This window comes from Nematolebias whitei, chromosome 3 (assembly GCF_014905685.2).
Source record: "Nematolebias whitei isolate Nwh7 chromosome 3, NemWhi1, whole genome shotgun sequence".
NCBI classification, from domain to species: domain Eukaryota; kingdom Metazoa; phylum Chordata; class Actinopteri; order Cyprinodontiformes; family Rivulidae; genus Nematolebias; species Nematolebias whitei.
This window is the reverse complement of record NC_056500.1, coordinates 46,930,703-46,945,388: the sequence shown is the minus strand read 5'-3', so window position 1 is coordinate 46,945,388 and position 14,686 is coordinate 46,930,703. Positions and strand designations below refer to the sequence as shown.

General features: G+C 40.2%; 1 protein-coding gene across 1 annotated transcript in view; it reads right to left on the bottom strand.

Moving 5' to 3' along the window:
- Window positions 1-11,925, bottom strand: part of hs2st1b (heparan sulfate 2-O-sulfotransferase 1b) — a 24,931-nt gene extending 13,006 nt beyond the window's left edge. The window contains exons 1-2 of the mRNA XM_037675024.1: window positions 11,802-11,925; window positions 1,760-2,001 (exon numbers count right to left, since the gene is read on the bottom strand). Coding sequence (XP_037530952.1) covers window positions 1,760-2,001; window positions 11,802-11,925 — 366 coding nt within the window. The remainder of the gene's footprint in view (window positions 1-1,759; window positions 2,002-11,801) is intronic.
- Between the last annotated feature and the right edge of the window lie 2,761 nt (window positions 11,926-14,686).

Below are 14,686 nucleotides of genomic sequence, written 5' to 3'. Positions count from 1 at the left end.
TCCCTCGTGTCCTTCCTCTGGTCCCTCGTGTCCTTCCTCTGGTCCCTCGTGTCCTTCCTCTGGTCCCTCGTGTCCTTCCTCTGGTCCCTCGTGTCTTTTCTCTGGTCCCTCGTGTTTTGTTCTCTCTGGTCCCTCGTGTCTTTTCTCTGTTCCTCGTGTTTTCCTTGGGCCCTCCACCCTTGCAGTGCCGCCCTCCACCCGCCCAAGTCCTTCGGGAGGGTTTTTTTTTGGGGACGCCTGGAGGCGTCCTTGGGGGGGGGGGTACTGTAAGGATGGTACGTTTCTGTGGCCCGGTTTGTGTCTGTTTCCCTCGTGCTCCCTCATTAGTTCTATTAGTGCCACCTGTGTCTCATCCCAGCTGTCTGCAATTATGTCTCGTCTTGTCTCTACATATAAGCCGCCTATTCTGTCTTGTTCTTCGTCGGGTCGTCTTCGTTGGGTCTCCTGAGTCTTTGTATGTATTGTATGGAAATGATCTTATAACCTTGCTGAAATCTTTAAACATCTCCATTTTCAAAGTTTCCAAAGCAGTTCGTGCAAGTGCTAATTTATATCATACCATCAATTTTGCATTACATAAACATTTACACAGAATTGGGTGGAACGGTGGCGCAGTTGGTACAGCTGTTGCCTCTCAGCAAGAAGGTTGCCGGAATGAATCCCAGCCAGGGACCTTTCTGGGTAGAGTTTGCATGTTCTCTCCATGCATGCATGAGTTTTCTCCGGGTACTCCGGTTTTCTCCCACAGACCAAAAACATGCATATTAAACTGATTGGTAACTCTAAATTGTCTCTAGGTGTGAGAGTGAATGGCTGTGTGTCTCGTTTGTCTCCAGGTGTCCCTGTGATGGACTGGAGACCTGTCCAAGGTGTTCCCACCTCTCGTACAGCGATAGCTGGACATGGACACCTGTTACCCTCGCGACCCAAAAAGGAAGAAGTGGTTAAAGACGATGGATGGAAAAAACATTTACACAGAATTAGGCGGCACAGTGGCTCAGATGGTAGACCTGTTACCTCTCAGCAAGAAGGTTGCTGGTTCAAATCCCAGCCCAGGGCCTTTCTGGGTGGAGTTTAAATGTTCTCTCCGAGCATATGTGGGTTTTCTAACCACAGACAAAAACATGCATGTTAGACCAATTGGTGGGTGGGGTGGATAGATGGATTCTGGTACAACCTAGGTGGCATGAGCTAAAAAATACCATCAATCCATCCATCCATCCATCCATCCATCAGCTTTACCTGCTTCTTCCTTTTCGAATCGCGGGGTCACTGGTGCCCATATCCAGCCATAACTGTGTGAGAAGCGGGGGACACCATGGACAGGTCTCCAGTCCAACACAGAGACAAACGAGACAAACAACCATTCAGTCTCTCTCTCTCACACCTAGAGACAATTCAGAGTTACCAATCAGACTAACAAGCATGTTTTTGGTCTGTGGGAGGAAACCGGAGTACCTGGAGTAAAACACACACATGCACGGAGAGAACATGCAAACTCCACCCAGAAAGGCCCCCCGACGGGATTTGAATCAGGGCAACCTCCTTACCAAGAGGCAGCAGCTCTACCAACTGCGCCACAGTGCTGCCTGCTAAGAATACCAATTTGTGAAATCCAAAACTAACGGAGATATAAAAGTAAAAACTAACATTTGCAAGATTACACTTTGGAACCTTCCTTAGGAAAGCTGAGGAGCTATTTAAGCAGAATGTTTGCAGTGACATGAGAATATTGTGTGGTCAACTGCAAAGATCCTACCTGGTCCTGTAAAGACATGACGGGGTTGTTCTTGGTTGTGTTGATATGCAGGACATGGAAAAGATTTTTACTGCAGAGATCATAGGCGATGTTAGTGAAGGACGTGCTGGCTGTTTTGGGAACTCTGTTGTAGATGATGAACATGTCATCGTTTTCAGCCAGAGGTGCCAGCCCCCGCCCCCAGCCATCTTCACTGTGACGGAGCTCTACCTCAGCCACCTCATGCCTGGCAATGATGCGCTCTGAGTGAGACAAGAAAAAGACCTTACAGCACTTGCCTAATATCATTAAATACTTCTGGTAAGTTAGTGATTAGATATTCGTCTAGGTTTCTAAAGTGAACCAATTTTGTTATTGAATCTACTTGTGTCATTTGGCTTGTCTGTGTTTAAGTTGCAGTGAAAGTTTGTTGATGATTAAGACTAAGTGACAAAAAGGGAACTCCCTGGTCTTTGTTTATATGAACTCAGACTCTTCTTCATCTCTTTCTGATAGTGACTGGCTCCATTTTTGCTTTATGGATGACCAGAAGAAGAAAGGCAGACTGGGTTGTGCGACCATTTCAAGAACTGTTTGATGACAGAGCCTGTTGATTAGTCAAGTTTCCAGAAATTATGGCCAGTTTATTTATTTCATATTTTAGTCTCACAAAATAAAACATTAGTAACATTAGTTACTACCTGAAGTTACTGCATACTAAAAATGCAATTGTTTATTATCTGGGTGTCCAAACAATTCTTTAAAAAGTCTTCAGTTGATCCAAAAATGCTGCTGCCAGAGTTTTAATGAGAGTTAGTAGGAGAGATAATATTTATCCAGTTTAAGTTTCTCTCCATTGGTTCCCTGTAAAATCCAGAATAGAATTCAAAATCTTACTTTTAACGTACAAAGATCTCAACAACCTAGCTCCATCTTATATTACAGCTCTTATTGTTCCATTTTTTCCTAACAATGGGAGACTGCGACGAAGTGAAAATTCAACGCAATCTGCTGGCTTCCTTACATATATAATGTTTACTAACTGGCTTTTAATAATGTATGTGAATGTTTTTGTACAGTGCCCTGAGACAAGTTCTGTTAACACTTGGCACTATATAAATAAATTGAAATGAAATTTAAATTAACAGAGCACTCTGCTCTCAGACTGCAGGTTTACTTGTGGTTCCTAGAGTTTCCAAATGTAGAATGGGAGGCAGAGTTTCCAGTTATTGTAAAACTAACTTCCAGCTTCTGTCCAAGAGGCTGACACATTGTCTACTTCAAAGATGACTTTCCTTTTTGATAATCCCTAGTTAGGGTCGGCTTGGTTTCCTGAGCTATCCCTTACTATGCTGCTATAGGCTTAGACTGCTGGAGGACAGATTGATCAGACTTCCTCACTCCACTACTCTACCTGTTTGTATTTGTTTTTATTTCCATCTCAACATGTGTTCTGTCTTTCTTCAAACAGGGGGGTCACCTGGACCTGCCATCCTGTGTCTGCCTCTCCTTCCTGTTCCTCTCAAACTCAGCCAGTCGATACAGATGGCCACTCGTCCTGAGCCTGGTTCTGCTGGAGGTTTCTTTCTGTTAAAAGGGAGTTTTTTCTTTCCACTGTCTCCTTTGTGCTTGTTCAGGATGAGAGTCTGTGATGAAGTGAAGATTCAACACAATCTGCTGCTTCCTTAGCTAGACAACTTTTACTAGTTGGCTTTTATAATGTATTTGAATGTTTCTGTTCAATGCCCTGAGATGAATTCTGTTAATTAAATTTTAAAAAGTTTGCCAATATCCTTTATTTCTGTACTTAACTGGTAATAATTAATTAAAAGTTTGAATCTTTGCAAGCCAAATGCATAAGAGTTTGCAGGCTATGTGCAGAGAGCCACCTGTTGATTTAAAAGGTTTAAAACTAACTTTTTTCTTTATGTTTATTAGTTAAACAGTTGAAATAAGTGCAGAGCAACAGCAGCTCCAATCTTGAGCGATCAGCTGAAGTGGCAGAAATCAACATGGGAGTCATCGATACCACACAAAAGCAGCAGAAGGCCAGAGTAGATTTACTAGCAGACATTAATTAATGAAAACAAGAGTTTCTAAAAACCAAACAGCTTCCAAAACATGTAATTAAGCTTTTGATAAGAATATTGACAGGATGCTTAATGAAAGTGTTTCTCCACTGCAAGGTTAATCAAAGCTAATTACAGAAGTGTGCCTCGATGTCTGAGCCTGGCCGTCACATTTTGCAGAATGACTGGCTGTTCAGAGTTGGCAGTAGAATTGCAGTAATATTATGAAATATGGATCCTACTCTTCACTTTTAAGAACCTAAAAACATGCGTTTAAAGTTATCTCAAGTTATATGCACAGTGTTTTAACAGAGCTCTCAGCTTTATAAAACTGTCTGCTTTGCAACAGTGCGTGGACATCGGGGGCAGTGCCACTGGACTGGCAGACTGGGGTGGTGATTGACATACAAGGCAGCCAATGAGACCAGCTCTTTTCTGACGCATACGTCACCACGCGAGCACGTTCAAGCGCGCTAAAAACAAACAAGTTGACTCGGAATAACCTCCAGTTTATTTCTTCTAATCTAAACTCAAGAAAGTGTGTCAAATGAGTTGGGGAGCTGGACCAAGTAACAAGAAAAAAACCTACCATTTCCATACGGAATGGGGGGAGGACTTTTTTTTTTTACAATGTCATATTCGAAGTGCATTTCACCGGAACGACATTTTCGGATTATATTCATAAATACTACGATGCTGACTTCCTTCCAAAAAGCGAAGTGAGAAAGAAAACGGTGAAGAAACTAAAATCCCAGTTACCCAAACAGCAGTCATTTTTCTTACAGCTGACCAGCAGCGAAGCATCAGTCTGGGTGAGTTGCTTTAATAATTGCTAAGCACAAGAAGTTTTATCAAGACGGAGAGATTTTAAAAGAGGCATTCGGTGAAGCAGCTGTCTCGTTGTTCAGAGACTTTAAAAACAAACCAGAAATATTCTCTTCCAGCAAAGCTCTCCAGGTATCAAGAAACATGTTGGGGTTAAAAGCAGCTGCTGTCAGAGCTGAGTCATCACTTTTGTTCTCAAGTTCTCTGGTGAGTCTTCAAACATGAAGTTATTCTTGTTGTTTTCTGTTCCTTTGTGTGAAGAACAGAAGTTATTACTGGGTTTTGTTTATTATTTTTTATGCAAACAGTAAAAATAAATTGTCACTTTTTTTTTTTTAAACAAACTTTTGGGTGTTGTCATTTATGTCGCGTCCACAGCGAGCTGGGACTTATTCATTCATTCAACCTTTATTTATCCAGGTTAGTCTCACTGAGCCATGAGGACTCATTTACAACAGAGACCTGTTTTAGACAAACAACATATAAAGTACAGACAACAATAAACTACAGTTAAATGCAATTAAAATAAAAGTGTTATAAAACAATAAATCAAGGTGCCATATAAAACTAGGGATGGGACCAATCTGATATCAGTACTGGCGTCCGATACCAGCATAATTTACGTATCAGAGTTTTCTGATCCATGATGCATGTCTGTCTCCAAGTAAAACGTCTCCACATGTGATTCCCTGCCAGCTGCTCTGCACGTTGACTTCAAACTATGGAATGGATTTCCTGAACGGAGGCGTGTCTCATGAACCCAGAGCAAACCTGGGCATTGTACGGCCCCCGGGCCGCATACGGCCCTTTGATTGACTCTGACCGGCCCGTGTAACGTTAATTGGAAATTACAAAATAAACATATTTTCTTATTTTACCGGATGCATGGACTGAAGCTGCATTGCTTTTATTTTGGAAGTTGTTTTTTATTTACGTACATGATGACGCAAAACGTATATTGAGACATGCGCGTGATTTGATCGTTGTCACTAGCAAGTCACAAGACGACTTTAGCCCTCAGAAATGTCTGCTTATGCTAAAAAAAAAGAAAGGTAGATGCCGAATGCAGGGTTTTCAACAAAAATTGGACTGCTAAGTATTTATTTACTGAAGTTAGAGGTAAAGCCATGTGTTTAGTTTGCGGGGAGCAGATCGCCGTGTTTAAGGACTACAATTTGAGTCGGCATTACGAGACGAAACACGGGGAGAAATAAAAGAACGTGACTGACGCTGAAAGGGCGCGGACATCGGAAGCTTTGCTAGCTAAACTGCAAAAGCAGCAAGGCTTTTTTTACCAAGCTTCACACATCCAGGGATGCAGCAACCAAGACCAGCTTTGTGTTAGCTCACAAAATCGCTAAAAACAGTAAGCCATTCTCGGAGGGGGAGTTTATCAAAGAGTGCTTGGTGGACTCTGCAGCTTTAATACGCCCTGAAAAAAAGAAGCATTTGAGAAAGTCCCGCTCTCCAGGCGAACCGTCACGAGAAGGGTGGAGGACATATCGTGGAATCTGGAGCTTCAGCTGCAACGTGAAGTGGCAAGTTTTGACTTTTTCTCCTTGGCTTTGGACGAAAGCTGTGATGTCCGTGACACAGCCCAGTTACTCGTATTTGTCCGCAGGATCATGCCGGACTTCAAGATTACGGAGGAGCTGGCAGCAACGTGGTCGATGAAAGGGACGACTACAGGGAGCGGTCTCTTCATGGAGGTGAATGCGTGCATGGACACACTGGGACTGAAATGGGACAGACTGGCAGGTGTCACAATGGACGGTTTTCCAAATCTTACAGGGAAAAATGTGGGACTTTTAAAACGTATGCAAGATAAAGTGTCTGAAATCGACTCAGATCAGGAATTGATCTGGCATTGAATCACAGACAGTTTGTCGCACTTTTGGAGGACCATGAGTCTGAGCATAGTGACATCGGCTACCACACACCTGTCAGATGGCTCAGCCTGGGCAAAGTGCTAAAAAGAGTTTGGGACCTGAAAACAGAGATTCAAGAGTTTTGTGAGATGAAAGGCAAAGACATCCCAGAGCTCTCAGATGAGGACTGGAGGGCAGATTTTGCATTTGCTGTTGATGTGACTGCACTGATGAATGACCTGAACACCAAACTGCAAGGCAGGGGCCTTTTTGTTCATGAAATGCACACCCTGGTGAAGGCTTTCATGAAAAAGATGCTGTTTCTTTCAAGCCAACTGGAGAGCAACAATCTCACTCACATGCAAACCCTGAAAGAAGTCACACCATCAGCCGATCACCTCCGCAGGTACTCATCCATGTTAGGAGCATTGCATTGTGAGTTTTCAAGGAGATTTGAAGATCTCAGAACAATCGAGGATGAAATGCACATGATTTCCTCTCCCTTTACCTGCAGTGTGGATAATGCACCCAGTGATGTTCAGCTGGAACTCATTGATCTGCAGTCTGATGCTGTACTGGCAGAGCTCTTTAAATCAGGATCTCTACTGGATTTCTACTCTTCTCTCAAAGAGGAGAACTTTCCAAACATGAAGAGACATGCTCAGAAGATATTGGTTCTCTTTGGCTCTACCTTGATTTCACTTTGAATTGAGGACTAAGGATCATTATTTACTGTTTCACAGTTAATAAAAAAATAAAAAATAAAAAATAAAAAAAATTGAGCGATGACGATAAGTTCATTGAAACACTTCACAATGTTTCTACACTTAAACTGAGCTCAAAAAAAAAAAATGAGTAGTTCACTTCAACATGTAAACATTGTTTGAACTAACACAATTTGATTATCAAAACATTTGTAAAATAGTAATGATCATAGAGAATTGTCTTTTCCACTTGATTAATTCAAGAAAGAAAGTCTCAGGATGGGTCAAACTGTATTTCTGGATTCAAATCAATGAAATGACAGTTTCTGTCCATCTGGTCAGTTTTGACATCAGGCCTAGTCCACTACATGTAGTTAGAGAACGTTAGAGAGTAATGATTCAATTTCTTGATCGTCTGCTTGAAGTGAGCAAAGTTGTAAGTGTGTTAAAGTTCAAGCTTCGGTCAACTAGAAAGTTTACTGAAAAGAAATGTCATGTTTAACTTTTACAGCAAGATACAGGAGAGGTGGCTCCACGAAGTCTGTTTTTTCCATGATATCTTTCTGTCTGTTCTTAAACAATACTTGACTTTCCATAACACCTTACATCACAAACCACACCTCTGTTCTGGTCCATCGACCAATCAAAAAGCTCTCAAATGAACCGGAAGTGACCCTTCTTAAAAAGGTTGGCACTTCCCAGTTCAAAAGTAGAGTTGGGGAGTACAGAGTTAGAGGAGTTCACAGAGAGTTCAGCTCAGTCTTGAAGCTGCTGTAAGCTCTGTTCAGAATGTAGAGTAGAGAGTTCAGGAGTTTTGGAATCCAGAGTGCAGAGAGTTTGGGAGTTTGTGAATGCAAACGCAGGCATTCATGGATGCTGCTAAACCAAACAAGCTGAACCAGAGACGATTTTGGGAATTATAACTTCTGTTTGGATAACCTCGCACGGCTCTCGAGGTATTTGGCTGTTCTCACTGAGACGCTGAACAGTGGTTGGAAGTGAGACTCCACGCCGGAACTGATCTATCTTCAGAAAAGGTAAAAGTCGACCTTCACCAAAAGTGTACTGTTTGGGACAAGCTGATTTCCGAAGGAGCGTGTACGTTCTGGTTAAAACAGATAAATTCCCTCACACATCTCTCTGTAAGATAAATCTCAATTTTCCATCTTTAAACTCTCCTTTCTGCTAGAAAATTAATCCAGATGTTTTCATTAATGTCTGTGGTGAAGCAACGGAAAATCATGGCCGTATGGTTTTCATGGTTGTAAAGCTGATTAATTATGTTGTTGTTTTCATATTCTGCCAAATTAATGTAAATGTGTGATGTGTTAAACTTGATTCTGTTAATAAATGACCCACTCGCTTGGTGAGTCAAAGATAATTAACGTCTCACGTCCACATTTCTGTTAAATTCAAAGCACGACAACATCCAGTCCAGAAAGATGAGTGAACCCGTTTAATGTATGAATATATCTCAGGATATGTCATACTACATACATATGTGAACAAACATTTTCAATGATGAAGTTCACGAAATCCAGGTACAGATCATCTCTCACTGACGATCATCTGTCAGCTGTGCTTCGCATCTCCACCTCAGACATTCAACCTGATTTTGATGCACTTGTTAAAGCCCAGCAGAGACTAGATTTTTCTCACTGAACAAGAAAAAACAACTTAAAAATGTAAGAAGTTTTAAATGATGTTTTTATGGTTGAGTTGTGCATGATTTTAATTGTATTGTGGTTATTTTTATTTGCACGTGTAGTGTGTTTTTATGATGTTGTTTTAGTGATGTATTGCCATTCCCATTGTTTTGGGAAATTCGCTTGAATAAATTACATTTTTTGGAAGGCAACCTCATGTTTTCATTGCTTCATTAAAACATATACTCTTACCAGCTTGTCAAAACAATGCTATTTACTGCTTTTTATAAAGAAATAGAGTTAATATTATGCAGAATTGAGATCAGCCTTTTGGCCGGCCCTCCACAATATTTTCTGTTTCTCATGTGGCCCCATGGAAAAAATAATTGCCCACCCCTGACCCAGAGTAATAAGACCCGCCTCACATTCAGGAAATCCAGTTCATAGTTTGCAGCCAGCTACAACGTGAGGACTGAGCTGCATCACTGTGGCTAACAGCTAACTAACCTAATTGCTAACTAACTAACGTCTTGGACGAGGGGCAGACTGAGCGCGGCTGACCGAAATCAGGCTGCCTGCTTCGGATTGAATGAGAAGAACACACCGCTGAAGCCACGGAGCTCGAATGTTTACCGAGAATTTGCTAAACTTCATCATAATTAATGACCAACCACTATCAGTTGTAGAAAAAGGATTTTGCAGATTGATACTTTTCATTCAACCTTCATTTAAACAGATAAGTTACATTGGAGCCCATATATGGTTTACCCTTCATATTTATCAGTACAACAGTAGACAATCATAAAAAAGCATATGAATTGAAAAATACAAGAAAAGTATATATAATATATATATATAATATATAAAATATATATATATATATATATATATATATATATAAATGAAACAAAAACAGCTACATTATAAAGTGATGTAAAATACTAAAAACAGGAACATGTCTGTGTTGGTTTATGCCATGAACTTAGCAGATGGTTGAAGCCATTTAATCACTTTAATATCCACTTTAAAGCTAGGAGTAAATAAAGAAACATGTTTTGTGTTAGCAGAATTTAATTCTAACTTTAAAACTTATCCAACATTAATAAAACTTACTCAAGTTGCCTTTTTGGACATGCATGCAAATATTTGTACAAATTGTACTTGAGAGGAGATTATTACAACCTCATATAAAATCAATGATGATCATGATATCGGAACGGTATCGGACGATATCCAGATTTAGGTATCAGGATTGGATCGGAAGTAAAAAAATGTGGATTGGTGCATCCCTATATAAAACATGGTAAAATACTAAAAACAAGAACCTAAAACATAAAAAGCATACCTGTACTTAATGTTTATAAATACATATATGTTTTGTATTTTTATAGTAGGTAGATCACTTGGACTTGGTCATTTCAAAAGTAGCTTGCATGCTGAAAACGTGTGGGCACACCTGCCTTAGCCGTAACCTGGAGCCGCTGGTTTAAAAAGCTCCAGCAGTGTCCCACAGGATTTGATGAGAATGGCTACCTTTACTCTAGTCTTTTGCATCCAGTACCATCAGCCCAAATGTTTCGTCACAGACCTGCGGTGACCATGGAGTTCTGCAACAAATGTGCTGGGAGCATTGCTACTATCCTAATTGTACATCTTAGTCATCTTTAAAGCAGTTGTGGACAAAACATGATATTCTCAACAGTGGTTGGCTGTTTAACTAAAAGTAAAGTTACTCTGGAACCGTTTGACACATTAAAAACAACAATGTTCAAAATTGTTCAATTTGAAAAAAAAAAAAAATTGTGCCATTTGCAATTTTCTTTTATTCTTCCATAGCTTATCTACAAGAACACATATTTGTATTCAATAAAAACGTACTCATTGTGAGAATTTTACCTATTTTACTCCAAGAGAACTTAGAGGTGTGAAGATGTGTGCATGCACTTGAAAGAAGAATGAACGTCAGCGTAGAAAGACAGAGTACATGTGTGTGAATGAGAGGGAGGAGGTGGAACAGTGAGACTACAAGGAGCAGAGGTCACAAAGGTGCAGGACTTCAAGAACTTGGGGTCCACTGTCCAGGAACATGGGGAATGTGGTAAAGAGGTGAAGAAGAGAGTCCAGGCAGGATGGAGTGGATGGAGAAAAGGTTCAGGAGTGATTTGTGACAATAGGGTGTCAGCAAAGATCAAAAGAAAAGTTTACAAGACAGTGGTGAGACCAGCTATATTGTATGGTCTAGAGACAGAGACATGGACAAAAAGACAGGAGAAAGAATGGAAAGTAGCAGAAATGAAGATGTTGACGTTCTTCTTAGGAGTGACAAGGATGGATAAGATTAAAAATGAGATCATCAGAGGTACAGCACAGGTTGAACAACTGGGAAATAAAGTTGGAGAGGCCAGACTGAGATGGTTTGGACATGTCCAGAGAAGGGACAGTGGTTTGGACATGTCCAGAGGAGGGAGAGTGGGTATACTGGTAGAAGGATGTTAGAAATGCAGCTGCCATGAAAAAGACAAAGAGGAGATATCTGGATGCAGTTAGAGAGAGGACATGGAGGTAGTTGGAGTGAGGACAGAGAGGTGGAGGAGGATGACTCACTGTGGAGACACCTGAAGAGGGAAAAGACGAAAGAAGAAGATTGTGAGTATTTTACCTGCTTGAGTGAGTTGGTAAAAACAAGTTTAACACAAAACAAAGACCTATTTCAGATGAGTATGTGGAGATTTATTTGTAAACATTACTTTTTATCTTTTTATTTCAGGCACTTGTTCTCATGTTGATAAATTTGTTTGCACATGTGTAATATGAACCTTTTTAACTGATACTGTGAGCATCACAAACTGTGTTAAAACGTACGTAACTTTTCTATGGATGTGAATGTTTCCTACAATGAATGCCCTGAGACAACTTTATTGTGACTTGGAGCTAATTGAAGAGTTGCTTACCGAGTTCGGCTCTGGACTCGTCCAGTCTCTGAATCTGGTTCTCTATGAGGAGCATCGCCACTCCAAACGCCAGAACGGCCAGAAGCTGGATCCTGGGCGGCATCATGGCCCTCAACAGCCCCATGAAACGAGCACATGAACCATTCCGTGACCACAGGTCCAGGCTAAACAGTCTGCAGTGCTGCTAGCAGCTAAACTAAGTTGGTTCCCTTTTGATTGACTCGACTTAAACTAAACTAAAACAGACACACTAAATACAACTGAATAATGTTGCGTTTAGCGGTTGTCACCAGGTTAAATCAAAACAAATCATCCACTAGCTAGCTTCTGTGCTAACAATGAGGAACTCGTAGAAACGTCATCTTTAAAAAAAAGTCGTGTTAATTAAGGCTGGATTTCATGTGATGCCTACGACAACAAGCTGACACCAAGACCAGAGCTCGTTTGAAATAAAATGAGATTATCTGGACATAAACTAGTTTTCGATGGTTTTAGCAGCTCAGTTTCCGCAGCTCGCTTCTTCTTCGTCATATTAATTGAGCACATAAACAATAAAATGGTGGATGTCGCCACCTGCTGGACGAAAGCATGAACTGCGTCAGCCCTGCCCCATAATGTGAAAAACAGCTACAATCAGTGAAATTAAATTATAAAACCAGTCAGTGATTTTTCTTCTTTTTTAAAAAACAAAATAACAACTTTCCAAACAATATTTTAAAATCGTTATTTTATTTAATATTATTAGATTGTTTTATTGACTGAACAATAAACCAAAGTTAAAAGGTGTTGCCATCCATGCTGGTTTAACAATCTGAGGTAAGTTAGTAAGTACATAAATAAATAAACATGGTTTATTTTAATCTTTTTATTTATCTGTTTGTTCGTTTTTTATGTGAAGTCATTTTGACGGCTGTGGAAACTTGGTTGTCAGTGGTCCTGTCTGGTAATCCTCAGGTTCATCAGGAACAGCATCCGGCCTAAAGAAATAGCTAAATTTTTCATGTGAGTTTGACGACTGTGGTGACCACTGAAGATGGAAGCAAACAATAAAACTTCAAGTATATAAACTATAAGTATTCCTGAGCCCATTCTGTCATTTCCTTGACAGTGGCATTCCTGTTTGAGGTGCAGTGGCGTTTAAGGGCCCGGAGATCACGAGCATCCAGTAGAGTTTTACGGCCTTGACCCTTACGCACAGCGATTATTCCAGATTCTCTGAATCTTTTGATGATGTTATGCACGGTTGATGATGACAACTTAAAAGTTTTTGCTATTTTACACTGGGTAACACCATTCTGGTATTGCTGCACTATCTTTCTGAGCAACAATGTTGGAATTGGTGATCCTCTTACCATCTTGGCTTCTGAGAGACACTGACACTCTGAGAAGCTCTTTTTATACCCAATCATGTTGTCAATTGACCTAATTAGTGTTAGTTGGTTTTCCAGCTGTTCGTTATATGCTCAATTTCCTTTTTCCAGCCACTTATTGCTACTTGTCGCAACTTTTTTGGGATTTGTTGATGCCATGAAATTTGGAAACAACAGATTTTTCCCTTAAAATGATACATTCTCTCAGTTTAAACTTTTGATCTGTGATTTGTGTTCTATTCTGAATAAAATATTAGATGTTGGCACCTCCACATCATTGCATTCAGTTTTTATTCACAATTTGTTTAGCGTCCCAACTTTTTTGGAATTCGGTTTGTATATATATATATATATATATATATATATATCTTTTCAGTGTCCTGAGATGACTTCTGTTGTGACTTGGCACTATAGAAATAAACTGAATAAATTTAATTGAATTGCTTTTATACCTTAATGACATCATACCTGCACTGATGGACTGCTGCTTCAAGTTCATGTGCAGATGTGTCTGTAAAGGTGGAGGGATTACTTTTATTTAATATTGTGACTTTTTAATTCATGACCTAGTTTTTATTTTCTTATTTACTTCTTAAATGCTGACATAAGAGGAGCTCAGGAACCGTTTGGTTCCTCCTCATGCATGTCATGTTGTGGATTGATGAGAATCAAGCTCTTGAACTCTTGAGACTTGCAACAAAGGACTGGGGCCAGAGCAGCTGCACATGTTCAGGTTGTGCAGCTGCTCTTGGAGACTGAGAACATGTCAGAACCTTTAGTTTCTGTTCTACATGCATCACTTTGATGCTTCCATCAACTTAGAGACAAATCAAGAGGATTCAAGCCTAAATATTCACATCAACAAGGGACAAACACCTCTGCTGTGTTACTATGAACTTTTTAGCACCACCACCAAAGTCTGGCACTCATATTAACCTGCCTGTGTGTCTGTTAGCAAAATACCTCATGTACCAGTAAATGTAATGAAACTCTCAGAACGTAATTGAATGTACACGTACAACAGATTAACTGTAGGAGTTAATCTGAATTGAGCTTAGAAAACACAAACATGGCTACAACTGAGTCACTTTTACAGATGTTGAGCAAAAACCTGATGTTCTAGTAGATGAGAGTCATCCCTAACACACACTCTGAGAGCTAGCAGGTCACAGAAACTCTTTATCTAAAAAGACTGGCATCAAACAGATGATGTGCCTTTAATATTAAGAAAAGTATTTGCAGATATAAAAATAGTGGTGGTTGTTTGATGAGAAAGGCTTCAGACCTCTGACCTGCTGAATCAGCAGAAATGAGTTCAAAGTGTAGAAGTTACAAACATGAACAAGTTATTCTGGTGTTTGTTGAACACGTTTGATTGTACAGAATAAATGTGAGATGACAGAGAAAAGTCCCAGTTGATGAAAGAACAGTGTGAAAGTGTAAAAGCAGTTGTCTGGGACTGCAGCGTGAGCTTTGGCCTGAACTGTGCAACACTTTGCTTCTAACCAGCAGCAC